Genomic DNA, 27,499 nt, shown 5'->3' on the forward strand with positions numbered 1-27,499 from the left:
GAAACTGACATTTGGTTTTATTGTGCCAAGGACATTACAGATGGTGGATCTTGCTGACACCTGCAGGGCGTGGGTGCCCCATCTGCCAAGGCCGCTCCCACCCCCCACACTCAAATCCTGGGCGGCGGCCGTGATCCTCAAAGGTGCCCCCCACCCCGAGATTCCAAAAAGACTGGTGGTGGTGGTGGAAGCATAAGGAATGCAGCAAGGTCAGAGTCTCATTGTCCAAAGCCCACTTGACACCTGCCCCCCCTGCCCTCCCACCCCACCCTGGCTCACACTAGACCCTGCCCGCCTCCACAGAGCTGGAGGCCAGGGACATCAATCACATCTTCATGCCCCATGGCCTGCCTGCCCCCAAACCAGAGAGATGCCACTTTCATAGAGCCAGTGCTGTTGTCTACATCACTTTTTGATTGGCTGATTTTATAAGATAAAAGTACAGTTTAATAGAGAAAAATTTCAACAATGACTGGGGTACTGGGAAGGGGATTTTCCCACTTTCTCCTCCCACCTCCTCGGCATCATTTGTGCTGGGGTGACAAGTTTCTGATCTTGGAAGGAATCGGGGACAGGGAGACTTTCCTCTGTCTGAATGTCACTCCTCAGGGGCTGCCTGGCTGCCAGCTGGTTTGTCTCTGTGTGCCTCTCGCCTACCTTCAGCACCCTTGCCCGAGTCCCCTGTGGAATGCAGGGATGGTGCTGTGCAGGGGGCAACAGGGCACGTCAGCTGGCGAAGAGACAGGTGATGATGGTGGTGGCAGCGATGAGAGGGCACGCAGGGGTGGGCTAGCCAGAGGGAAGTGGGGAGGAGTGAGAGGAGGGGAGAGAGGGAAGAAGGAAGAAGGCAAGAGGGAAGAAAGCCAAAGAAGGTGGGGTGGCACCAGAGGGCAGGAGTGTGGGGGTTGGGAGATCGTCTCCAGTCTCTGGGTCTCCATCAACTCTTGTCTGGGGGTGGGTCTCTGTGCACTTTGTTTTTCTTCATACTGTCTAGGTATTCCTGTTGGGACACTGCCAGCACCGACGCTAGGATCTCATCATCATCCCAGTCGTTCAGGCCTGCTGGGCAAGAGGAAGGGAAAAAGGATGACAGAGCACTTTAAAGCCTGCCGTCTCCTTGCCCTTTGCTGATCCCTGGCTCTGGAGAGATCCCATTCAGGCCCCCATCACTCTTTTCTCTAAGGAGAAGACTCCTCTAGGCCTACAAAACCCCACTCAGATCCGCCTCTGGGACAGACTCTTGGACCTGAAAAATTCTCTTTTCCTGGGGAGATGGCCAGAGGCCCAAGAAGCCCCCTTTTCAGGACTAGCTGGTTTTTCCATCTCTCCCCAACTCCCAGCTGGCCCCTGGACCCTAGACAGACGAGGCTTACCAAAGGCAGAGGGGGACATCTGCTGAATGAGGGCCCGGCACTCCAGAGCAGGGTAGAGGGACACGAGGGGAGAAGTAGCCCGGTCGGCCCCTGTCGAGAACTGGCTGCTCGTACCTGGGGCAGATGGACAGTCAGAGGCAGGGCCCAGGACCTAGGCAGGACCTCCTGACCCCTGCATGCTCCCTATCAGCAAGTCACTGACCTGGTGCACAGGGTGAAGGAGGTTTGGCAAGAGCTAAGACAGTGCCTGGGGAAGGGGGCTTGATGCCCAGCTCGGCATGCAGCTCAGGGTGCTCGGGTGACGAGGCTGAACTCCGCTGCCTTGGGGACCGGCTGGTCCACTCCTCCAGACCACTGGAGGCTGCTGCTGTGGCAGAGCTGCACGTGGCGCTGGCTTTCCGGGGCTGCAGTGAGGAAGGAGGAGGAGGTAAAGACCAATACCAGTCGCAACCCTCCTCTGCCCCATTCCCAAAGGGCTCGCTCCCTCCCAGGATCCTGGCTATGATATAGCTTCTACATAGGCCACCACCATTCTTGTTCACACAATGGACCACAGGATGAAGGTAAGCTCTTTTAAAGCCCCTCTCATACCCTTACAGCCAATCTGACAGGAAACCTGTTACCTCCACCTTCAAAATAGATCCAGAATCTATCCCCTTCTCACCCCCTCCCTTGCCAGCACTGTCGTCAGTCACCAAAACTGCTATAGTAGCCTTCCCCTTGTTGGTCCCCTGCTTTCACCCTTGCCCCCTAGACTCCGTTCTACACTCAGCAGTCAGGAGGATCCTGTTAAATCCTAAGTCAGATCCCACTCTTTCTCTGCTCACAACCCTCTCATGGCTTCTGCCTCATTCAGAAAAAAAGCCAAAGTTCTCACCACAGCCCACAAGCCCCTTCCAATCTGGCTCCACCGCCTTCTGACTCCATCTACTACTACATTCTCTTCTGCCACAGTGGCCTCCAGGCTGCTTCTGAATCACACCAGGTGTGCACTTTCTTCAGGGCCTTTGCTCTAGCTGGCTCTCTGCCTTCCCTGGCATAGGCACTTAATCCCCTCACCTCTGCAAGCTTTTGCTTAAATCTCACCTGCTCTGAGGCCAACCCTGACCATGCTATTTAATACTGTGAACTCCCAGCCCCACTCAGTCCTACTCATCCCCTTTATCCTGCTCTACATCTTTCATCCATACTACCTCTCAATTAATTTATTCATTATGTTTATTTTGTTCCACTCTGCATAAATGTAAGTACCACAAGTACAGGGATCTGGGACTGCCTGGCTCACCAATGTACCCCTATACACTGAGAACAGTGCCTGGCATAGACCTGCAATAAATATTTGTTCAACGAATTACTCAGCTCTTGCCAATGTCTATTAATCACTCTAAACTCCTTGTGATTCCTCAAATGCCTGGCTGTCATGCCCTAAGAATTCAACCTTTCTGTGTGGAGACTGACCAGAGCCCTCACCTTCACTGGTCTCCCAGCCAGGGTCAAGGGTCCCACTGATGCATGTGTTTCCCTTAACAGACAGAATCACTGAGGGTGGAGTGGGCCAGACCTGATTTTACATCCTCAGCACAGAGCCTGCCACACAAGAACATTCAGCAAAAGCCTGTCCCTCTGAAACTATCCATGAACCCTGCATGTCACCACCAGTGGCTGCCCTCCCTCACTCCTTAAAAGAGCTAGTTCTGCACAAGCGTTGAGAGTTCTAAGGCACAATGCCAAGACTATGGCCAAGATGAGGTACAGACGGGGCTGGGAGCTTCCTTCTCTCCCAGATGCCAAAATTGCTAGTTTTTTTCTGCCCGTTTGTGGGCAGAACGTGGGAATTAACAGGTTCTTAGCCAGGCTAGTGACAGAACCCAGGACCCACCTGGCTGGGGCCACGGACTTGGCGAGCCTGTTTCTCCTGATCCCTCAGCCACTGCAGGTAGGACTCCCGAGCCACCTGCTCCTCAATGGCCTCATTTGTGGCCTCCCAGTCTGTGGCCCGCTTCTTGTCTTCCAGCATCTGCTGTTCAATCCACGATTCCTCTGATGTTTTTATGGCATTCTTCATCAGGGACTGCTCTGCAAACTGCAAGAAGTGGGGGAGGAACAGTGATGTGGGCTGACACTCTGAACTCTGGCCAAGAGCCAGAACTGGCTCAGGGAGGTGGGCCCACAGGCCCGGAAGAGAGTAGGCACAAAGGCAGGTACTCTTACGAAGCAACCCCCTGGGCAGGCTGCCTATTCATCAGGGACTGGGGGGGAGGCGGGCTTGGGTTGTGGGACGTGTCGTTCCAAACTCCTATACTCAGAAGCTCTGCTCCCAACCCCAAGACACCTCAACTGAAGTACTAAGCCTGGGGCAGTCAGGTGTTCGCCAGCCAGGGCTAGAATTTAAAGAAGCCTCACCCAGTGACGACTCAGTTGTTGAGGCCTTCCTCACCTATGCCCAGATGGGACAAGGAGAAAAGATCACCCGAGAAGTGAGCTCTGTGTCCACAGGGTAGAGGGAGTATTGGGGCATTTAACTGGACAAGAGAACAGTGTCAGCATGGTGTAAGGTGCTGTGAGTTGTGGAACACTGTGTGAGAGTGTTCTCTGTCAGGCTGTGAGACATAACAGATTTTTAAAAACAGAACAATGAAAAGTATCACTGCATATCTCAGGGAATAAATGTGCAGTACTGTTCAGTGAAACTTATTTTAATGCACATATACACACCACACACCAATGTGTGCATGCACTAAGTAATGATGTAAAATGTAATTTTTTACCCATGGATAACTGTCCAAAAAGAATGTAAAACTCTGTTAGAATAAGCCAATTAAAAAACGGGGAAAAAAATCTAAGCACAACTTCAAAGAAGATATACAGATGGCAAATAAGCACATGAAAAGATGCTCAACACCATCTGTCATTAGGAATTGCAAATTAAAAATAACAACAAGGTACCCATCAGTTAAAGATATCAGTAAGAACTATAGCTTCATGTAGATACGGATGGTTACATATAGAAATATTTCTAGATATGTGTATACACACAGATTAGTATATACACATATACTTCCTTGCTTTGTCAGCTGAAAGGGCCTAGAAACAAGGATACCCCAATAGCAAGGAGCAAACTCAGCACCCAGATGCTGGTTTCTAATAACATTCTCCAATAAAAGGAACTAGGACTCCTTGGAGAAATGGCTGGTTCTAGGAATGGGGCAGGAAATATACAAGGTGAGCCTGGAGCACCTTGTAGTGCCAGAAAGTAAGTATTCAAAACAAAATAAAACAGGGACTTCCCTGGTGGCGCAGTGGTTAAGAATCGCCTGCCAATGCAGGGGACACGGGTCAAGCCCTGGTCTGGGAAGATCCCACATGCCGCGGGGTAACTAAGCCCGTGCGCCACAGCAACTGAGCCTGTGAGCCACAACTACTGAGCTTGCGTGCCACAACTACTGAAGCCCGTGTGCCTAGAGCCCGTGCTCCGCAACAAGAGAATCCACTGCGATGAGAAGCCCGTGCACCACAACGAAGAGGAGCCCCCGCTCGCCGCAACTAGAGAAAGCCCGCGCGCAGCAACGAAGACCCAACACAGCCAAAAATAAATAAATTAATTAATTAAAATAAATAAATAAATAAATAAAACAAAAACGAACAAACCAAGAAACACCCCCCGCTGCCAAAACACACCACCACAATGATGGAGGTATGTCAGAGACGCAGGAACCAACAAAAAGAGCTCCCAATAGCCAAAATTGGAACAATTTGAGCATCAAAATAAAAACAGTGTTGGATTATAACCCAAAGTGTAAAAGTATTAAAGATATACCCATCAGTCCACAATGATATAAATGATTGAATAAATTAATAATGGAGGATAAGAGACAAATCTCCCTTGCAGAAGAATTCCAAATAATTTTTGTAGATACTATGCTCTCAAGGAGATGGAGTATAACACCCCCCCCCTTTTTTTTTTGGCTGTGTTGTGCGGCTTGCGGGATCTTCTTTCCCCAACCAGGGATTGAAGCCAGGCCCTCGGCAGTTAAAGCGCAAGTCCTAACCACTGGACTGCCAGGGAATTCCCTAACCCCACTTCTTAAGTGTGGGCTGTAAATGACTTCCTTCCAAACAGTACAGCATGGAAAAGGGGGTGGTGTGGGGGAAGAGTAATTTTACAGTGGAGAAAACTTGATAAACACTACTTCTGCCAGATGATCAAGGTCGACATCAACAGTTATAAATCACGTTCACAGTATACACTGTTGATATGATGTGATGAGAACGGCACTTTACCACTGTGATCCTCCTCCCTGAAACCCACAGCCCCAGTCTAATCATGAGAAAAACATCAGACGAAGTCCAAAAGAGAAACATCCTACAATATAGCTGACCAGTACGCCTCAAAACTGTCAAGGTCACCAAAATCATGAAAGTGTGAGAAACCATCACAGATAAGAGAGCCTAAGGAGATATTATGACTTTAGTTAATAATGATATGTGAATATTGGTTCATATACTGTAACAAATGTAGCACAGTCATCTGATATGTGAATAATAGCAAAATTGTGTGCAAGGGGGAGGAGGGTATATGGGAACTCTTTACTACCTTCTCAATTTTTCTGTAAATCTAAAACTATTCTAAACAAGTCTACTAAAAAAAAAACTTAGGGCACTCACATTTTTAACAAAAGGAAAAAGAAAAGATACACGTGATTAAACCACAGAAAGTCACGGATGAATCTTAAGTGTACAGTGTTACTTGAAAGAAGCCACTGGAAAAACTACATACTGTATGATTCCAATTATATGACATTCTAGAAAAGGCAAAACTATAGAGTCTGTAAACAGATCAAAAACAAGGAAATTCAGAAAAACTGTCACAGAAATATGGTCTTTAGTTAATATATCAATATTGGTTCATTAAGTGTGACAAATACACTATGCTAATACGTTAATCATAGGAGGGTATATGGGAATTCTATAATCACAATAATTACATAAATCTAAAACTGTTCTGAGATTAAAAATTTAAAAAACAAACCCAAAAAACCTTTATGTTAGAGGGTGTGTTGGTGTTGGGGTGTGTTTCCTAAAATGAGGCAGGAGCACTTTCTGTTTGTAGGAAGTGAAACCTGAATAGAAGATACCAAAATCCCCAGCAGACAACTGTTTATGAGACAGAGAATCAGAATCTGTCAGTGTGTGCTGAGAAAATGTACTGCCACCTTCTGAGCACCTACTAGGCACCAGGCCCAGTGTTAGGCACTTTCTGTATCGGCCAAGCTGCCAGTAAAATTACTTGTACAATCTGCCTTAGGTCCCAAGCCAGTAAGTGGTGGGGCCAGGCCTACACTCCAAGTCTCTGTGACCACAGCTGTCTGTACCTGCTGAGGTTCAGAGGAGGATCCATGTGGGTGCCAAGACACCCAGACCAAGCCCTGGCTCACAGTTCCCAAGTGTGACTCCATATCCCCAAATGCCAACCCTTAACAGGCACAAAAGATGGGTGAGCCAGCTCAGACAGGCAAACCAAGACCACAGAATGAGCCCTGAGAGACCACCTTGGGTAACTTCCTAACTTCACAGAGGTGAGACCTTACGGGCGACTCAGAGAGGTGACAGGATGTTTTTGTGGGCTAGGGGCAAAACTGAAACTCCAACAGAGATTTCTGGTCTCTATATCCAGCATCCATTCTGGGCACAGGGACCTGCTTACCCCCGGTTTGAATGATGGCAGGCCCAGCCCCACGCCAATGGTGGCCTTGTTAGGATTCACCACTGAATTGTAGTGGATATTCCGATGGTAGCTGACACGGATGGGTTCATCCTCATTTTGATGGATCCCATGGAATGTGTTGATGGGTTCTGCAGAGAAAGAGAAGGAGGGAGCATCCACAATGGGCTGGGTGGGGCAGGCTCGGACCAGGCGTGATCAGTCGCTCACCAACACCACAGAAGTACCTGTGCTGTACTGGTACACCTCCACGGGCCGGTTGTACATCTCTGCCATGGCCTGCATCTCAATGTGGTTGCCATGGCAGTTGTTTTTCCGCTTCCGGTTGATGTAGGTGGTAAAGTCCTCTGTGACATAGTTAGAGAAGTAGTCGGCATTCTTCATCTGCAGAATAGATCAGAGGAGCAAGCTCTATGTGGAGAAGAGATCCTCCCACTCTGCCCCCGCCCCAAGGTCTCTGCAAGGTCTCACCAGATAGTCCATGCAGTGCTTTCGCACAACCTCATGCATATCCTGGTCTCCATACACCTGGTCAGCTGTGGGGACAGAAGGAGAGGCTGGGGTCAGAGCTGCCACCAAAGAAGAGTTCTGAGTCATAGAACATCCTTGGGGGTGGAGGGCTGGGGGCCAGGGAAATGCCCTTTCCTACCCTAAGGCATGGAGAGTTCTTGGCCTTGTGGGCTGGAATAGGGTCATGAAAAAAGAGGCAGGCAGGGACAGTCTTTAAGAACAAGAGTACAGGTAAGAGGGACACAACCACAGGCCTCTTGAGCAGATGACTTTGTCAACAAACATTTTAAATCCCTAAGTGGCCTTAAGCACCTTCAATTCCACATACACCCCCCTTCGCTTTTCACATGAGGAAACTGAGGCTCGGGGAGTTTGTGGCTTGACCAAGGTCACACAGAAGTCAAGTCTGTGACAGATTCTAGAATTCAGTTTCCTGACTCTCAGGAGTGAGTATGGCCTTTATAAGGTTAAAAAAAAAAAAAAAGGAAAGGAAAGGAAAAGAAAAACAACTGGGCTCTAAGCCCAATTCTGCTAGGTACTAGTGAACAAAATGACCAGAGGCAAATGACCCAAGTGTTCTGACCTTCATATGCCTCACGTGTAAAATGGGATGGAGCTGGATGACTTCCTGGCAGGCCTCTCGTGGGATTAATAAGATAATAGGTGTGAAGTGACTAGCACTGGGTTTGGGACAGAGCAGTCACTCAGAGCCCCCTTTCCTGTAGTGGGGCCTGAACGTGCAGTACTGTGAAGGTGATAGAGGTGAGTAAAATCCTGCCCCTATCCGCAAGAAGCATGTAGTCTATAAGAGAGATAAGACACATATGCATCTAACTTAAGCTTAATTCAGGAAAGGCAGCCTGTGGCCCAAATGGTCCAGGCATTATAGGGTTTTGGTCACAATAAGAACTAGGCTCCCTCTGCCTCACTTAAGGATGTTCAAACATGCCATTCCCTTTTCAAGACATTATCTCCATCCTCCTTGTCTGCCTACTTGTCAAATAGCAATGTATTCTTAAAACAGTTCCCCACCCTCCAGAGCACCTCTATCACCAGATTTATCAAAGGTGCGTACAGACTTCATCTGCCTGATCACACTGGGTTCCCACTGAGGGCAGAGGGCAGTTCACATCCAAGTCCACCCCCAGCTCAGAGCCTGATGCAGTGCAAGAAATTGGGAACAGTTTGCTGAGTGGATGGGAAGGCTGGGGGAGCCAGGGAGCCTTCTCCCTGAGAAATTAAAATGGGCTTGAAGATGAGGCACGCCTTATGTCCACTGGCTAAGAAGAAGAGGGAATTTCCCTTTGTCTCCCCGGAAGACCGTTGCTCTGACGGGATCTCCCTGGGGCACTGGGGCACTGGGGCAGGGGCAGGGGCAGGGGCAGGTCCCGCAGGGAACAATGCAGAGTTCTTCCACGACAGCCAGTCTACCTCTGTGAAGAATCGCCAGAAGAACGCCTTCGCTGCCCTCCCCTTCCTTCCCTGGAGGGTTATGTGAGATAAGGAGAAAAAGGCCGAAAACAGGGCCCATGCCTGTCTCACGTCCTCCTGGAGGTGCAGAGACCTGAGAGGGATGGGGAGTGGGGGCTGTGAAGGCGGGAAGGGGTAGTCCCTTCACCGATGTAAACAAGGATGTGGGTTCTGCGGCCACGCTCTCCCCTGCCCCACCCCCCAGCGGCACTTCCAGCAAGTCACATGCCCTGTGCACAGGCTGGGGGCCCCCTGCCGCTGCCTTTCTTAGAAGCCAGGACCACAGAACCCGCTGTGGCTGCCGGAGCTGCCCGAGGAGCTATTTCTGTAGAATAAACTTGGGGTGCCAAAGAGGCAGTGCTGTCAGCAGCTGCAGTAAACAGGAACTGAGACAGGAGTGAAGGGGTTAAAAAATAGGAGTTGGTCTGTCAGGCTCAGGGAGGTGGCTGAGATGCTCCTAGGGAAGGGTCAACCGGCATTTCCCGGCCTGGGAGGTAGATCTACCCGACCTAGATGCCAGATGCAAGAAGTTGGGGGAAAGAGGGGAGACTGTGGACAGGGAAGGGAGTTGGGGGAGAACCTTCCCATGAGGGTCCCCCCATTGCCCTGTGACTCCTTTGCCTGACAGAAAGGCTCTTCTGCCTCCTAGCTATGTGGCACTGGAAAAGGCCTTTAACCACTCTGGGCTGCAATGTCCTTATCCATAAAGTGGGGGAGAGTAACGCCTCTTCCTCTCATGGGGCGTTGTTAAGACTACAGGGGATGGTCTGCTGAACACCTAAAGCATACTAGGTGTTCAAGAGACAGGGCTCCGTTTGTCATAAGGAGGACGGTGACTCCTTCAGATAGCTAGCCACCCACAAGTCAGCTAGAATGTCACCGGAACCACTTATTAAGCCCTTCCTCATTTCTGTTGCACTTCATCAGCCAGAGGAAAGCCCCAAACTCGAAGTCTAGGTTGTCCCTCCTCATGAAGGCAGAACTGGTTCTCTACCTTTGCTGAATCCAAAGGTCCACAAGCCTACATTCTGTGCCTGTAGTTCAAATCTTTAGCAACCAAACAGGCCTCACAAACTGGGTTCCTTACATGTGGGCAAAGTATGACCTTCTCTACTCATCTATAAAATGTAAAATACCACCTTCTCTATGGTACATGTATTTAATCACAGCTTTTGGGAGGGGGGAACCCACCTCACTGGTTATAAGATGTACCCTAGGGCTTCCCTGGTGGTGCAGTGGTTGAGAATCTGCCTGCCAATGCAGGGGACACGGGTTCGAGCCCTGGTCTGGGAAGATCCCACATGCCACAGAGCAACTGGGCCCGTGAGCCACAGCTTCTGAGCCTGCGCATCTGGAGCCTATGCTCCGCAACAAGAGAGGCTGCAATAGTGAGAGGCCCACGCACCGCGATGAAGAGTGGCCCCCGCTCGCCGCAACTAGAGAAAGCCCTCGCACAGAAACGAAGACCCAACACGGCCCAAAAAAAAAAAAAGATGTAGCCTAGTTTGGGGATCATCACCATGGAAGAAAATGTGCGTCTCTGATCCAAGGAAACAGAGCAACAGAACCAGGCTCCCTCTGCCTCACTTAAGGATGTTCCAATGAGGCAGAGTAGAAGGATCTTTTGAATGACGTAAGGCAGGAAAAACACCCAGTGCAGGGCTAAGAACACAGACATCCTCATTCAGGAGATGCTTGTCTGATTTTGCCAGCCCTACCTCTGTCCTCCAGAAAGCCCTCCTCCTCCCGAGAAGGTGGCACATGGAACCCGGGGCTGAGCTGGATTTCCCTGTGGGGTCCAAGGTGGAGGGAAAGGGCCCAATGGTCCTGCAGAGGTAGGGGAATTCACAGCACTTGTTTTGATAGAAACCGAAACTCCTCCTCTTGCTGACACTGCACTTGTGGGCAATCTGCACCTGCTCTCCCCTCCCAGAGTCCAGCTGGAAAGGGGTCCCCACTACCTCACCTCTGTCCCCAACCCAAATAGGGCTCAGAAATCCTCAGTACAACACTACAATTGGTTCCACCAAGGCCTTTTCACATTCTAACTCATTCCATTCTTACCCCAAAAAACCCTACTTTACACAGGACAGATACTGAGGTACAGAAATGTGGCATAGTTGGCCCAAGGTCACACATTTGGGAGGTTGAAGGAGAGGCCAGGCTTTCAAGGAGTAACTGGTAACTTCAAGCACTGATGCCCCAGGTGACATTACCACCACTCCCAATCCAGCTATCCACTTAGCCACCTGACTCCCTAGGCCAGGCCTGATCCTGACTGCCTCAGTTTCCCCACCAGCACAAGCAGGAATCAGCTGGAATGCAGGAAAGGCCTGAAAGTGGGCAGAGATTACAGGTATCAGGGGCTGTACCCCTTACTAGGGCCACAGAGGTCAGCATGGACTTTCCCTCCCCACACCCCACTTCTGTCCCTTCTCTGAGCGTACAGAGACACCAGTATAGAAATGCACATGTGCACGCACACAGCCAGCAGATCCTGCCAAAGATGTTCCCTGAGGCCAAATACCCACACAACAACCCTCACAACTGCAGAGGACTATCGTATCCAACAAGTAGATGCCCTTGCCACCAACCAGGAAAGACTGAAGGCTGGACAAGACACGAGGCTGTACAAACTGAGGACCCCTCCACGCCTCCTTCCTAGCCTTTGCCAGGGGGCCTGATGGGAGGGGGGAATAGCCAATGGCTCTAACAGACTTGTCTCAACCTCCCTCCCGTGCTGCCTGGGGGAAGGTCCCCCAAAATGTAGTCACTATTTGTTGAGGAATTATGTGGAAGAGCAAGACAGGAGAGCCTGGACTCTCTAAAGAGTTTAAGGGAAACTTCATTGGAGTTCCAGTGATTAAGACTCCATACTGCCACTGCAGGGGGCATGGGTTCAATCCCTGGTCGGGGAACTAAGATCCCATATACTGCATGGTGCAGCCAAAAAAAATAGTAATAAAAAGTTTTAAAAATAAATAAAGAGTTCAAGTACAAGGCCCTACAATTTGTTTTAGAGGCACCTGGGGATTACCCCCTACCAGGCTGCTGCTGCTGCCTGCCTGCCTGCCTGCCTACCTGCCTGCTGGAAGAGCCACAGCGAGTTCCATTGAGGACAGAAAAGGAAGCTTGGTGTGTGCAGGGAAATCTAAAAACAAACCACACAAATGTGTGTACAAAGCAGTAGAGGGAGACAGGACCTGCTCTATTCCCTGCTCCTCTCCTGGCCCAGTGGGAACCCTGGCCCCACTGAGGAGATGAACCAAAAAAAAGCCCTCACCTGCCTGTCAAGCAGCTGTGGTGCATACCTGGCCTGTGGCCCCAGCTACCCCAACTGGCACACCCTCAGCGGGGGAGAAAGCAGGACTCAGCCCTCTCAATAGCCTGGTCTCTGAGATGCCTGCTCCTCTACTCAAGAATGCCCATTGCAGGACTTCCCTGGTGGTCCAGTGGTTAAGAATCCGCCTTCCAATGCAAGGGACGTGGTTTTGATCCCTGGTAGGGGAACTAAGATCCCACATGCCGCAGGGCAGCCTGCATGCCACAACTAGAGAGCCCGCACGCCACAACGAAAGATCCCATGCGCTGCAACTAAGACCCGACGCAGCCATAAATAAATAGATAGATAGATAGATAGATAGATAGATAAAATGCCCATTGCAAAGATGGGAACACTGAAGGAGGCAGGGCAGAGAGAGGTCAACAGAAGCTGGTGTACATGGTGGCCCATGGGATTCTTCTCCTTCTGGCCTGGTTCAACCTCAAACACCAATGTTCTGATACTGGCTGTGTGACCTAGATAATAAGGCCCTGACTTTCTCTTACGGCCTATTTCCCTTTTATAGAAGAGTCAAAATTGATCGAAGATCCATTCCTCCAATGCTGATAGTCCATGTTCCAAGACTAAAAGGTCCAGAGCAGTGGGCCTCGCTAATGTTTCCAGGCCCCATCACTGTAACGTGCACAGTCCCAGCTGTATCCCCAAGGTCCACACAGACACACGCACATGTGGCTGCCACTCTGCCCACAGAGGCCGAGGCCAAGGCTAAGACCAGGGCCAGGGCCAGAGGTTTTGCTGAGTCAAAGCCATATAGAGAGAGGGAGGGAAGAGAGATGCAGACTCACGTTTCCAGGAGGAGGTTATCTGAGCATAGCAGGGGCAGGGTGGACCACAGGATACCTCTGGGACCCAGGCTCCCAATTCCACTCCACCCAAGCCTGTGCCAATGCTCACGAGTTCCCAACAGGCGGTGGTGGAAAAGAGAACTGGGCACAAGCAGTGGATATTGGTTCACACTGGGGACAGCCAGACCTCAGAGGTAAAACAGAGGGTAGAAACCCACCTGCCTCAGGATTCCTAAGAGTAGAGGACCACAGGCTCCTAGTTGGAAGAAGTAAGACCCAGAGAGGTCAAGGAATAAAGCCAAGGTCACCCAGCCAGTTGACGGCTAAGCTAAGAAGCTAGGGCTTCCCTAGGGTCATAGAAAGAATGTGTCCTTTGGATACCTCTAGGTTCCCATGCAGTTCTGCCACTAATGACCCTGAGCATGTCACCTCCCTTTCGTGAGCCTCAATCTTCTCACCTGTCTCATGGGATAATGATCGCAATTTTGCAGGTGAACCTGAAGCACCCTGAGGAATGCCTAGCAATCACTCGGGGTCAAGGAACGACAGAGTGGTCTCTGTGTTGGTCCCCCCTCCAACTCCAGCCCTCAGTTACGTGGTCCTTCTACTATTCAATATGTGGCAGCCTGTAGCCCTCCTCACCAGAGCCTAGGGGAACTACCACCTGTCCCTGTCCCAAGCTAGGCTGGAAGCAAAGGGGCAGCAGAAAGCTTGAGGATAAAGTGCCCTCCCCAGGCACGTGTCCTGTGCACTCTGCCCCAGGGAAACCTCAAGGTGAGGCCTAGAGACCCGGGGGTCATGTACTTCTCAGGGAGAGGCCGTGGGGCTTCTGAGGTTTTACGAAGAAAACCCAAGGGCAGCCCAGTCAGAGGAAATGTGTAGCCATAGTGCTGATAGGGAAAGGCCTTCAACCTGTCATGGTCAGCTCTTCCTGTAAACTTAGGCCCCTTACTGGAAGGCCCCAATGAGGGGGAAGGGTCAGAAGGTGTTTGGGGAGAACAGCTAGATGGACACACCCTTAAATTTTGTTCTTGACATGGGTTACTGCCAAGCCAGGTCCTCACCAGGCCCAAGGTCTGCCTCAAAGACCACCCAAGACCCAGATGCCCAGCTGCATTCTCTGACCCTCACGCCACCAGCAGCCTTGCTTACCCCACATTCAACCTAAGGTCTCGGCACAGGCCTAACACCTAATGGGCCCCCACCTCTTCTTTCTTTGCCTTCCTTTGGTCCAAGATGCCCCCAAACCTAGCTCTTTCTCTAGGAAACATCCCAGGGAGGACATGGACTTGAGCCACAGGGATAGGAAGGCTGGAGTTTTCCCAGCCCAGCAGATTCCATTGCCTGAACCTCTTCTGCTTGGTAGAATAGGGAGGCAACCAGTCACCCCACCTAACTTTCTTTCACCCACTCAAACATCTGTGGCTCTGAGGCACCACTAATAATAGCATTCAAGCTTTATCAATGCTATTGTTCCATGAGAGTCTACCAAGTCAGGCACTAAAGGGATTTACTACAGTAATCTCATTTAACCATCATAACACGACATCTTTTAGCCTCATGGTACACAGGTACCTGAGATACAGAAAACAGGCTCAGGGAAAAAAGAGGTGCTTGCCCAGGGGCACACCAACAATCAGTGGTAGAGCCAGAAGTGGAGCCTGAGTCAGTCCAGCCCACCAACAGACATGAAGGGTGTGCAAAGACTAAGAGAATAGCAGACCCAAAAGGGATTCAATGAGCCCTTCCGAATCAACACCATTCACAGATGGGAAAATGGAAGTTATGAGTCAGGGGAGGAAGAACTAGAAGAAAGGGCTTCTGACTCCCAGCTCAAAGCTCCTATGGGAGAGCACTTTTCCTTGGGAGATATCAGGGCTCCAAAGGGAGGATCAGATCACACTCCCAGCTTCCCTTGGACACCAACACAGGACCTCACAACTGCTTGTTGAGTCAGAGATTCAGAGCCAGAGAAGCTTCAAAGATCTAGCTCAGACTGGACAGTAGATGGTATTAAGGAATTATTAATTTTGTTAGGTATGATAATGGCATTTTTGTTATGTTAAAAGAGAAAGAGAGGGCCCTTATCTGTCAGAGAAACATACAGAAATATTTACGAATGAGATGATCCATGATGGGGTTTTGCTTTAAAAATACTCATTGCAGAAGAGTAAAAAAGAGTGGGTGGGGTAGTGATGAAACAAGGCTGGCAATATGTTAACGATTATTTTGAAGATGAATGATGGGTACATGAGGGTTCACTATTCTTCTTTCGTGTACGTTTAAAAAAAGTCCTATGATTCCAGGGTGACAGCTGTGTGCTGCAGTTAAGAGGCCTCAGACTCACCTAACCCAGACTCCGACTCCCGACTGTTCTATGTACTCTCTGACCCTAGGTAAGTCATTCCCTATTTCTGAGATGCTTTTCTCATCTAACAACTGGAAGCAATAGTCCTACACTTACCTAGCTTGGAGGAGAATTAAAAGGGTTTACTGTAGTGTCTGACAGAGCAATCTGCCCCTAAGTAATGTTACTTTCTTTATCACTATTATTGCTGTTATTACTCTCATACCACCATACTACCTCATGACTGAGGGCTAGAGGCCAGATACTAACGTGAGGCTGGGGACTGGAGTCCCTAAAAGATCAGCTAACTCTGCCCCCAACCCTGTCACACGGGTTACTCCTGACAACTGGGACACAGCTCAGGGGCAGCCCTAGGCCCTTGAAGGCTGAGGCAGAGACTCACCTACAGCCCGGAAGAGACAGGCGCCGTCCTCCTTCATCTGCTTGATGATGAAGCCCTTCTTGTCTCGCAGGGCCTTTTCAAACCAGTGCTCCTGCTGGAGGGAAGAGGTGGGGGTCAGCAACAGGAAAGGCCTGTACCCTCGCCCCAGGGCCCTGCCCCTGAGCTCTCAAGGGGCCCAGATGATTGGCTGAGAGGACAATGGGCAGGGTCCAGTTTTCTGCCCTGCCTGACAACTCTGTGCATGTGAAGCAGGAGGAGACCCTTTCTTTTAGGGAATCAGTCACTGTGTGAGCAGAGCAGACTTGCTCCCAGAGGGGTCTCAGCTGCCCTGAGAGCAGAAGCCCCATCTGTATTCTGACCACTGCTAACCATGCTGGGAATCCAGTGTTGGGCCTTCCCCTAGGCAGCCAGAGGCCCAGACCCAGCAAGTGCCTGGGGGGAAAACCTGGCTCTACCTCGAGGAGTTTCACCTGGGGACCCTCTAGTCACTTAGGGTAGGGGAGATGTTTAGGAGGGAGTGACTGGCAAGAGTCTAGTTCCTGAGCTCCACATACAGCTAGGGAATTCCAAGATATACTGTATAAGGCAAAACATATACAAAGTATGATCTCACTTGTGATAGAACACATTTAACATATATATATATGTATGCATATGTATACAAACACACATGCACACAAAGTTGGGAAGACCTTACACAACAAAATATTATCCCTAAATGTTGGTATTACAGGTGATTTTACTTCACCACCTCCTTTATAAAAAGAGGTATACAATACCTTACCCAAAATTCCAAACTTCTAAAAGCTTTTAAAACCAAGTCTTTATTTAACTCATTTAGCATCACAATCCGACCTGAGTTGACAAGAACCCATTTATTCCACTTAGAGGAAAATATTCAAACATTTCTATGCAGAAACATTCAGGCGTTTGACTATGAGGTGCGGCTATAGACCCCACGGGAGGTGTCACATAATACACAGTACATATACCAGGTGACTTTCCTAAATTCTGAAATTTCTCTGAATTCCAAAGTACAGCTGGCCCTAAAGGTGTGGGGTTAAGTGAACCTGTACAAGTGTGTATTTTCAGATGTTTTTAAAAAAAATAATGGAGAGGGACTTCCTGGTGACCCAGCGGTTGAGATTCCACGCTTCCACTGCAGGGGGCACGGGTTCAATCCCTGGTCAGGGAACTAAGATCCCGCATGCCGCCTGGTGTGGCTAAAAATGAATGAATGAATGAATGAATAAATAAATAAATAAATAAAGGAGAGATGGATAGGCGGAACATATAGGATGTCTAGGGCAGTGAAACTATGCTACATACTGTAACAGTGGTTACATCATTATACATTTATCCAAACCCATAGAATGTACAACACTAAGAGCAAACCCTAATGTAAACTATGGGCTTTGGGTGATTATGATGTGTCCGTGTAGGTCCAATGATTGTAACAAATGTACCACTTTGGTGGGGGACACTGATTATGGGGGAGGCTCTGAATGTGTGGGGGGGCAGGTGGTATATGGGAACTCCCTGTACCTTCTGCTCAATTTTGCTGTGAACCTAAAACTGCTCTAAAAAATAAATCTATTAAAAAATAATGTCCAAGTGTCACTTAAAACATGTTTTCCATCTCAAAACAAAACAAACCAGAAGCAGCAGATCTTTCCCAGCCTCCTCGCGCCATCTGCTGGCCACCAGAAGAAGCCAGCCTGAGCCCGCATCAGGTCTAGGGACCAGAAAGTCCAAGGCTGCTCCTTGGGGACACGACCCAGCCTAGGGATTTACAGGATCTGGGCTAATGCCAATCAGACAGAGGAGGTCACCTCTCTGCAGGCGATTTTTAGCCAGCTCAGGTGAGAGAAATTCCTGGCAAAGTAGGAAGCACAAGGTTTAGAGGCTAAAAAGCTCTGGGTTCCAACCCCAGCTCTGTCACTCACTTGTTGCATGAGTTCAGGTAAGCTACCTGAACTCTCCAAGCCTCAGCCTATCAAACAGGGGATATGTGATCTGCCCGACAGCTGTCAAGAGGTTAAGAGGAGCTTCAGGACCTGAAAAGGCTTTCTGAACAACATACCATGCACTGGTGAGGTGGTCATCAGTAACAGAAGAAGGGGCAAGACCAGCACAGACAGAGATGACGTACAACTGAGAGGCCTTCAGAAAGTCCCAGGTGAGTGGCTAGACAGGAGGGGATGAAGGGAGGGTGACAAGGGAATAGCCAGTAGCCCCACCATCAGGGCCCGCACACCAGGAAGCTGTGGCTGGCTTTCCAGAGATGACAAAGGCACCTGGAGGCTCTTAATGGGCTTCCACAGCACAAACTCTTGTTTGTGTACAACATTCCAGCAGTCCAGGTGTCCCTCCTGCCCTGAGGCTGTCAGGCTGGACTGGCCTACTCCAGCCAGTTCCCCTATCCCTGACCTGCAGAGTCAGCCATCTCCCAGCACCATGGTGCCTGCCCCAGCCAGGGGTCTTCAGCAGGGAAGCTGCAACTATGACTACAACCCCAGACTGGACAGAAGTAGTAGTTCTAAAAAAGCAGGGCACACAGCAACCTCCTGCCCTCAAGCATGGGGGGAAAAGAGATCGAGAGGGGACAGGGGATCAAAGAGGACGAGAGTGGCTCCTACTTACTCATCCAACAAAAGTTTACCAGGTAGCTACCAAGTCGGACCCTGGGCTGGCAATGAGGACAGAAAAATGAATCAAATTTGGTCTCAACCTCGATAAATTCATAAACTGCTAGAGGGGTGGGGAAACAGGCAATGTCCACACTGAAGTGTGAGCAAGGGCTTTGAAAGAGGTGAACACAGGGGTGCTATGAAACAGAGGAAGGGACCTGGCCAGTCATTAAGGCCGGCACTTGAGAGGAGGTGCCACCTGGGTGAAGGAGTAAAACACCAAGACCTCCAGAAACGCTTGTTAACTGGATAAGAGATCACTTCTGTCACTCCAGGGATGCCAGAGGCCCAGCAATGAGTTCAGCAGAGCTAAAGTCCTGGATAGGACTAGGCAAGTAAGCAGGACAGGGCCAAGAAAAAAGATGAATTCATATTAGCCGAATGCCTGCCCAGGCCAGGTGCCAGATGCAAAAGGTGACCTCATTTAACTGTCCTTACCACAGCTCAGGTGGCAGGAAGCATTATCTTCATTTTACAAAGGCAGAAAGGAACTGGGGTTTGGGCACCAGCAAAGCCTAGTGTAAAGGCAACAAGAGAAGCCTCATGAGTCACAGCATGGAGATGTACCTGGCAGCCCATTTGGGAAAATCCTGATTTGTCCTTAAAAATGAAGAAGGCCTGAGCATTCCCCTTGCACAAGCAAGGCTTTGGTACTGGGGCAGCCAGACTGGCATCTGGGCCTGGATCTGGAGGCCAGACCACTAGCCACCCACTGCCTTTGGCACCAGCAGCCTTTAAAGCAGGCTCTGGCTGAAACCCCTTCTCTCTCTCCCTCTGCGGGCAGAAACAGGGAGGTCATGGTCCTGGGCTCCAAAAAGAGCTTAGAGCCCCAAGAGCTCAGAGCACAGTCTTTTCCTTTCCCCAGATGGACAGGAGCCTCCAAGGAAAGTGCCAACTTGAGAGTCGTTTAGGAAAATGGCCCAGGAAGGAAGGGCTGGCGGGAGTGAAAGGTGGGAGCTGGCCCAGCCATAAGCTACATCAATGTCCAGGCCTAAGAAAGTCAAATCCAGACCCTGGGACTTCCCCGGCGGTCTAGTGATTAAGACTCTGTGCTTCCACTGCAGGGTTCAATCCCTGGTCGGGGAACTAAGATCCCACATGCCGTGCAGCACAGTCCAAAAATTAAATAAAAAGTAAATAAATAAAATAAAATAAAAATACAAAAAGTCCAGACCCTGAATCTTCCAAGCCCACTGCTGAACCTGTGGGTGACTCTCTCCACATCTCTGAGCCTCCACAAAGGGGCTGGGCAAAGCTCTCTGACACCAGGGGATCCAAGGTGCAAGACTGCAACCTACTGGTCCAAAGGCACAACAGAAGTTGAAGCAGGCTGTGGGACCCAACTGACTGAGGTTTCAATCCAACTCCACTAATTATTAGCCATGTGATGAACTGCTCTGAGCCACAGTTTTCCAATCTGTGAAATGGGATAACAAGCCTCCCAATAATAGGGATACTGGGAAGACTCAAATATTATACGACTTTGCCCAGTATGAGAGCACTTAATGAGTTCCCTTCCTCGCCCTGGAAGGGAAACAAGAACACCTCTGTAGTAGGCTGAATAATGACCACCCAAAGACATCAGGCCCTAATCCCTGGAACCTGTAAATGTTACAGGAAGAGGATCTTTGCAAGTGTGGTTAAGAATCTTGCGATGGGGAGATTATCTTGGAGTATCAGGGTAGGACCTAAATGCAATCACGAGTGTCCTTAGAACAGCAGAGGAAGACCTGATACAGACAGAGGAGGAGACCACCCATACACAGAGGAGAAGCAGGCAGAGGTCAGAGTGATGCGGTCAAAAACCAAGGAATGGGAGCAGCCACTAGAAGCTGGAAGAGGACTGGATTCTCCCATAGAGCCCGTGGAGTGAGTGTGGCCCTGCCAACACCTTGATTTGGGCCCAGTGAAACTGATTTCGGACTTCTGGCCTCCAGAACTGTGAGAGAATAAATTTCTGTTGTTTTAAACCACCCAGTTTGTGGTAATTTGTCACAGCAACCACAGGAAACAAATACAACCTCCTTGTAGCACTCCCTTGTGTGAGCTGTGAGGCAACGTGGCAATGCTCATATCCCACAGGATCCACCCTGTTTGCATCCCCCCAGGGAAAGGGTTAGAATTAAGGCTGCAGGGGCCTGGAATCCCCCCTCCCAGCCTGGGAAGCTGCTGACTCTGTCTATTGATGAATGAGTTGCCACTGAAACGGGGAGGAGGCAGGGGGAGATGGCAGCAGCAGTGGCAGCTCACGGACAGATGTCTTCCCAGAACCCACGGCCAAGAGGTTTTTCGTATTCTGGGCTACACAGCTCTGTCCCAGCAAGCCTGGTGCCAAGACCACCCCTCTCTCCCCCAAAATACCCAGGAACGCTGGCTCTGCTCCACGGGCTAAACACAGGCAACACATCCAATGAGAAACAGACAGACACACTGCTAAGGACTAACACAAGCTCTCCAGGGCAGAGGAATCGGAAAAGAGCAAAAGGCCCCAAACCTACTGCCAGGCTGCTGGGGTGGGGGGTGAGGGGGATTAAAAAATGAAGATTCTATTATTCTGCAACAAAAAGAAACAAAGTCCTGATGCATGCTACAACATGGATGAACCTTGAAAACATTATGCCAAGTGAAAGAACGAAGTCACAAAGGACTGCATGTTGTATGATTCCATTTATATGAAATATCCAGAAAAGACAAATAAATCAAGACAAAAAGTAGATTAGTGGTTGTCAGAGGCCGAGAGGGGATGAGGGGATGAGGGGATGGGGGATGATGATGATGCGGGGTTTCTTTCTGAGGTGAAAAAATGTTCTAAAATTGACTGACTGTGGTGATGGATGTACAACTCTGTGAATACACTAAAAGTCACTGAATTGTACACTTTGAACTGGTGAACTGCATGATGTGTGAATTATATCTCAAGAAAGCTGTTAAAAACACACACACAGGGGGTTTCCCTGGTGGCGCAGTGGTTAAGAATCCACCTGCCAATGCAGGGGACACGGGTTCGAGCCCGGGTCCGGGAAGATCCCACACGCCGCGGAGCAACTAAGCCCTTGCGCCACAACTACCGAGCCCGTGTGCCACAACTACTGAAGCCCGCATGCCTAGAGCCCATGCTCCGCAACGAGAAGCCACTGCAATGATAAACCCGTGCAACCGCAACGAAGAGTACCCCCGCTCACTGCAACTACAGAAAGCCCGCACGCAGCAACAAAGACCCAACACAGCCATAAATAAACAAACAAATAAATAAAAATTTAAAAAAAACCACACACACACACACACACACACACACACACAGGGACTTCCCTGGAGATCCAGCGGTTAAGACTCCACGCTTACACTACAAGGGGTGCAGGTTCAATCCCTGGTCAGGGAACTAAAATCCCATATCCCGAGTGGTGAAGCCAAAAAGTAAAAACAACATCAACAACAAAAGAAAACAAAACACACACACACAAAGGCCTACAGCACTGGCTGGGGAGAGGGAAGCTGGTAACTGCTTGAAACTTCATAGCATACTCCCAAAAGCCAAGGGGCCCCACTCAAAACTTTCACAATGGATGGGGGGAGTAGGGAACAGAGAATTAAAGAGATTACAACTAGCTTCAGAACAATGAGTACAACCTCCCTCCCCACCACTACCCATTTTATGGATGGAGAAACTGAGGCCCAGAAAAAGGAACTGCCAAAAGATACAGGACTCAAGCCCAGACCACCCAGACCACCCAGGCAGAGACCACTTCCTGCTATACCACTCTGCCTCCTCACCAGAGGAATCAGCAGGTTCCTAGACGCCAAATGAAGGGTCTTTGCCAACAAAGATCAGTTGTTGCAAAGGCTCCTAGGAAGAACCCAGATGATCCTGGGGAAGCTTCAAGAGAAGAATCAGCCAAGGTCCAAGGTGGGCCAGGTCAGGTATTCAGACACTCAATAACCTTGGGCATGGGTGGACTTTTAGCAGCTAAGCAGGAGGTCCTGGGATTTGAACTCAGGCCTGCCAGCTCCAAAGCCTAAACTTTTTCTACACACAACCCTACTTCCAAACCATCCAAGAGGTCTCCCAACAGGCAACCCCCGAGCTTATTCACCACAGCAGAGCTGGCCACAAAAATCACTGTCTGCCAACCCTGAGCCTCACACTGACCAGGCCACTTGTCCTGACCACCAAGCTTGGATGGTTGAGAGGGAACACGGGCAGGGGAGAGAGGAGAGGAACCCAGTTCTGCCTCGAAAGACACCTACTGTTCCCTGTCACCTCCAGGCCCAAAGGGCTTTGGTGTGAGCTCCCTAAAATCCCAAAGCTAAACAATACTTCACCAGCTCCTTACCTGACCAAAGAGAAAACTGTGGCTCAGAGAGCACCGGCAGAACTATTCTGGTTCATCCAGAAAAGCCCCATCAGAGCCAGGGTGGGAACCCAGGCATCCTGGCTTCAGTGTCAGGTCCACCTCCTCCCACCACTTCAGCACATGGGCCCCCTTCACAAAATGCTCTGTGGGGTCCTCAAGCCCAGGACGCTCTCAAGCCATTCTTTTCATAGGGAAGACTCTCGGCAAGGCAGCCATACCTGGGAAAGGAAACCCCTGACACCACCACCTTCCTAGCAGTGGGACCCCCAGGGTGTCAAAAGGGCTCCCAAAGGCAGTAGATACAGTAACAGGATCAGGACAGACAAGTCTGAGTAGTCACAAGGACCAGATTCACCATCTGGGCTCCCTCTCAACAACTCCCCTCTTTCCCAAGGATCTAATTGGCCTCCGGGTTACAAATGCCCCCAGTGATGGTTCAGGACCAAGCCTAGGGCAGCAGGAAAAATGTCCCCTCTTTTCATCCCCAAGTTCAACCAGGTGAAGCAAAAAGCAGCATCTTCCTCCTCCCTTTGTCCCAAGAAGTGGGAGGACAGGAAGCCTCTCCTCCGTCATTGGGAAGGGAAGGTATCATGCAACCACAGAGCTTTACTTCCATGTTCTTATGGGAACAATTACAAGGGAGGGACTCCTAGCCCAGGAGATGCAAAGGGGATGTAAGGAGGTGTCTTTCTAGTCACCATGGCAGCATATGACTTTCTCTCTGTTCCTGGCACTCCTCGTTTCTGTGGAGAAGGAAAGGCACACTTTACTGTAACCAGAGAGAAGAAATAACTCTTGGTCCTCACCCTGGCAGATGATTTATCCTGCCTGGAGAAGTAGTAATGCATGGAAAGGGAACAAGAACGGGGGCTCAAAACCAGGCCCTGGCCCTGGCCCCCGTGAAGTACACAAAGATTTACCTGAACCAAGAGAGAGAGGAATGTGGGTGGAGAATTTCCTGCAGTGGGGATGTCCCAAACCCCTTCCCTGTCTCTGGGAAGAAAAAAGCTTATTGAAAGCAATTCAGGAAGCTGAGAATACTTCCATGATCCAGGAAATTAGAAGCATAGCTGGGTCAGGGAGAGACTCAACACATCTCCTAGATCTTGAGGGCAGGCCTCAGTCCTCACGTCCCCAGTACCTGACAACTTTCTCACAGAAAGTAAGGAGAACTTCCTAGCCTGAGCAGGCTCAGGTAGGGAGTTCTTATGACTGTGAAAAGCATCCAGGTCCTTCTGTCCAATGGGGGAGGCCTCAGGCCACATTGGGGAGGACTTCCCGTCCCTCTCCCTGGTGAGAAAGGATTGCCTGGTTGGGGGGGAAGGGAGGGGAGGAGGAGCCTCATACCCAAGTGGGGAGCTCAAGCCCCTCCCTAAGGTGAAGGATCTCTTGTCCCAGAGGGGAAGCTCAGGCCCCTGCGAGGAGGCTCAGACCCTTTCCCCCAGAATCCCACCTTACCCATGTCCCCAAGAATAATGAGGAGCCCGCAGGACTTAGTTCAAAGTGGAAGGCGGGCTTAGGCTCAAGTCCCCAAGGCATGAAATCTTATGCCCCCAAAAGGCCTCTAAAACTGGGGTACACGTATGCTGAGAGAAAGTTCAAACTCATGAGGGGAGATGCGGAACCCTATTCCCCAGGGACTCTACCCATGCCCCAAAGGAAGAGTCTCAGGGCTCATATCTGGTCAGGGGAGACCTCCCGTTCCTGTGGAGTACCTTAAGTTCCTTGAGGGGGAAGTTTGGACCTCACCTCTAGAGACACACTGGTCACTGGGGGTAAGTATGCATCTCTTGTCTTTGAGGGAAAGCTCAAGAGTCCTTGGCACAGTGTGTCTCAGCTGCCCAAAGAGAATACTCAGACCACTCCCTGAGGAGAAAAGTCCCCTAAAGACCTCTGTGGAGGGGTATCAGTTTCCCGAAGAGGCTTCAGACCCAGTCTCTGAAAGCCCCAGTCCATAAGCAGGGGGAATCCTAGGTTCCAGTATCCGAAACAGTGAGTCCCATTTTCTTGAAGAAAGGTTCAGGCCTGGTGCTGGGGGCGGGGTGTCTAGACCTTAAAAAAAGCTTAAGCTCCTAGAGAGAAATGCAGACTCTTGTCTCCAAAGAGGTCTCAGACCTCTTAGAGAAAGCACAGACCCGTGTCACTTAGAAGGGGATGAATCTCATGTACCCTAGCACGCTTTCTGGTCCCAGGGTGTTGGTTTTGACCCTTGTTCCCATAGGGAAGGGGATCTTAGGGGGGTATGTATGTGTGTGTGTCAGGCCCTTGACTTCTAGAAGAGGGAGTCTCAGACCCCACTGCTGCATGGTCCTGTGCTGTATCCCCCTGAGAAAGAGAAGGGGGTTGTCCTATATAGAGTGTCTCAGACCCCTGAAACGGTTTTGGCGTCTTGGGGACACTCATATCTCTGAGATCTCCACCTTACTTGTATTCCCTGGAGAAGAAGTCTTAGACTCTTATCCCAGAGGAAAAGAAATCTCAAGTCACTGAACACAGACCAAGGTCCTCTGGAGAGTCATGAGACTCCCCTCTCAGGAGGCATTCCATCTTTCCTGTCTCTCCTGGGGAGTTCCTACCTATTGACCCTACACGATGAGGTCCCTGGGCCCAGAATGACAACTACGGGCCCTAGAAGACACCACAGACCCCACTTTTAAGTCCTCCATCTTATCTGGGGCCTCTAACCCCAAGTCCTTGGCGGGGGAAAGAGGGTCTCTCACACCCCCACTACCAGAGAAAAGAGTGCCAGGCTCAGAGAGAAGAGAAAGGCCCCTTGGAGCGATCTCAAATAGCCTTCCTTGGGTCCCTACGCAGTCTGGGCATCCCGTCCACCACACCCAGTCACCCGTCACCCCCCGTCCATACCTGCTCAACGGTGGCGGGGTCCATGGTCTCTATGCGCGCTGCAGCCGCTTCATACTCATCCTCACTGTTGTAACCTGCGCCGACCTCCTCACGCTCAGGGCTGGCCCCGCCAACCGCGCCAACCCCAGGGGCTTGACGCCGCCGCTTGCTGTGACCCGGCCCAGAGCAGCAACCACCCACGCCAACGGCGCTGCCCACGCCCACCACCACGCCCGCCGCGCCCACGCCCGCTGCCGTGGTACCCAACGCGTCACCGGGACCGCCGCCGGGACCGCCGGGGCCCCCACAAGGAGGAGGAGAGGCCTGCTGTGGCCGGGGGCCCGCCACGGCGCCAGGCGGCACGGCCAGCGCCCAGCGATGGAGGGCACCCGGTGGCCCCGGGAGCGGGCCCTGAGGCGGTGGCGAGGCTCGAGGACGGGCGCCAACGACTCCCGAGTCACGGTCGCGATCGCCGCCGCCCACACCCGTGCCGCCGCCGCCCACGCCTACACCCCCGCCGCGGCGAGGCGCCGGGGGCAGCGGCCCGGGCGGCGGCGGCTCGTTGGCGGGGTCGGCGTCGGGAGGCGGTGGTTTCTTTTTGGGGAGAATAGTCATGGCGGCACCGCCGAGTACCCCCCACCAAACTCGGCGCGGGGCACGCCGGGAGAGGACCCGGATGAGGGGGGCTACAGTGGTGCGCGAAGCACGACGGGATCGCCGGGACCCGGATAAAGAGATCGAGGCACCGGTTCTCGAGCCGTCGGCGGCGCGCGGGTCACGCGGCCGGAGAACCCGGATGTGAAGTCCAAAATGAAGACACCACGGCGAGCTTGTCGTAGCCTTCTCTCCAAGTCCAGCAAGTTTATTGCTACGCTCTTTCCGGCCTTGGGCTTCAAAGAAAACAGAACCAAAACAAGCACCTCTTCGCCCCGCCCCCTCGCAGGTTCTTGAACTACCGGGTGGGGCCCGGGGCGTTGCGCAGGCGCGCCGGGGCACAGCCCCGCCTCTCGCTCGGAAGTACGTGGGCAAAATCTTCGCCGCCGCCACAACAATTGAGGGCACCAACCAATCGAAGCGGTTGCGTGGGTCCTCGATGATGCCCACGAGCCAATCAGAAGCGAACAATCGCCCTCCCCTGCCCTCTGTCTCAGGTTTCAAAGTCTGCACCCTTGTTCCTTGCCTTTCCTCTCGGTCCCGTCGTGCTCTTGTCTCCCCGAGGCTCTGACTCGCAGGCGGGGGCACTGCAACAGGACAGCGTGGCCTGCCCCGTGCACGAGTTTTTAAATCGCCTCCCTTCCGGGCTTCCAACTTGGCCCCAGTCAGCCGGACTGACTGGAAAATATCAACACTCCCAGAGCTTAGCTAGCCCCTGAAGCATCACTTCCGTTTCCACCCACCAGAAATCCGCATCCGGTAGAGAGGCGGGCACTGCTTCACCCTGGCAACAGGCCGGGTTCTGCGGTGATTGGTTAAGACGTGCCACCACTCAAGTCGAACGGGCCAACCCTGGGACAGACGTGCACCTTTGGGACAGTGGGTGTTTGGGAAGCAGACACGCCCACTCTGGCACCGGCGCACCGCTGCCCTCGTGTTGACCTCCCCGCCCCCGTGGCTAGCGCGCAGGCGCAGCACAGCCTTTTCCCCCACCCCACAACTCCCC

The 27,499-nt window shown here is 51.2% G+C and overlaps 1 protein-coding gene across 3 annotated transcripts; it reads right to left on the reverse strand.

Annotated features, from left to right (window-relative positions):
• Nucleotides 1–27,217, reverse strand: OTUD5 (OTU deubiquitinase 5). Of its 3 annotated transcripts, none has more exons than XM_082610721.1 (9): nt 25,861–27,217; nt 15,954–16,047; nt 7,567–7,631; nt 7,323–7,479; nt 7,078–7,226; nt 3,253–3,456; nt 1,576–1,777; nt 1,374–1,487; nt 1–1,062 (listed from the first exon to the last, which is right to left on the reverse strand). In XM_082610721.1, the coding sequence occupies exons 1-9, from the start codon at nt 26,452–26,454 to the stop codon at nt 938–940; spliced, it is 1,704 nt and encodes a 567-aa protein (XP_082466847.1). In that variant the 5' UTR covers nt 26,455–27,217; the 3' UTR covers nt 1–937. The 3 variants fall into 3 exon arrangements, with proteins under 3 accessions (XP_082466847.1, XP_082466846.1, XP_082466845.1); XM_082610720.1 differs by having other exon boundaries at nt 15,954–16,044; nt 25,861–27,197; XM_082610719.1 differs by having other exon boundaries at nt 1–1,059; nt 25,861–27,197.
• Between the last annotated feature and the right edge of the window lie 282 nt (nt 27,218–27,499).

The sequence above is a fragment of the Mesoplodon mirus genome (assembly GCF_964341445.2).
Source record: "Mesoplodon mirus genome assembly, chromosome: X".
Taxonomy (NCBI): domain Eukaryota; kingdom Metazoa; phylum Chordata; class Mammalia; order Artiodactyla; family Ziphiidae; genus Mesoplodon; species Mesoplodon mirus.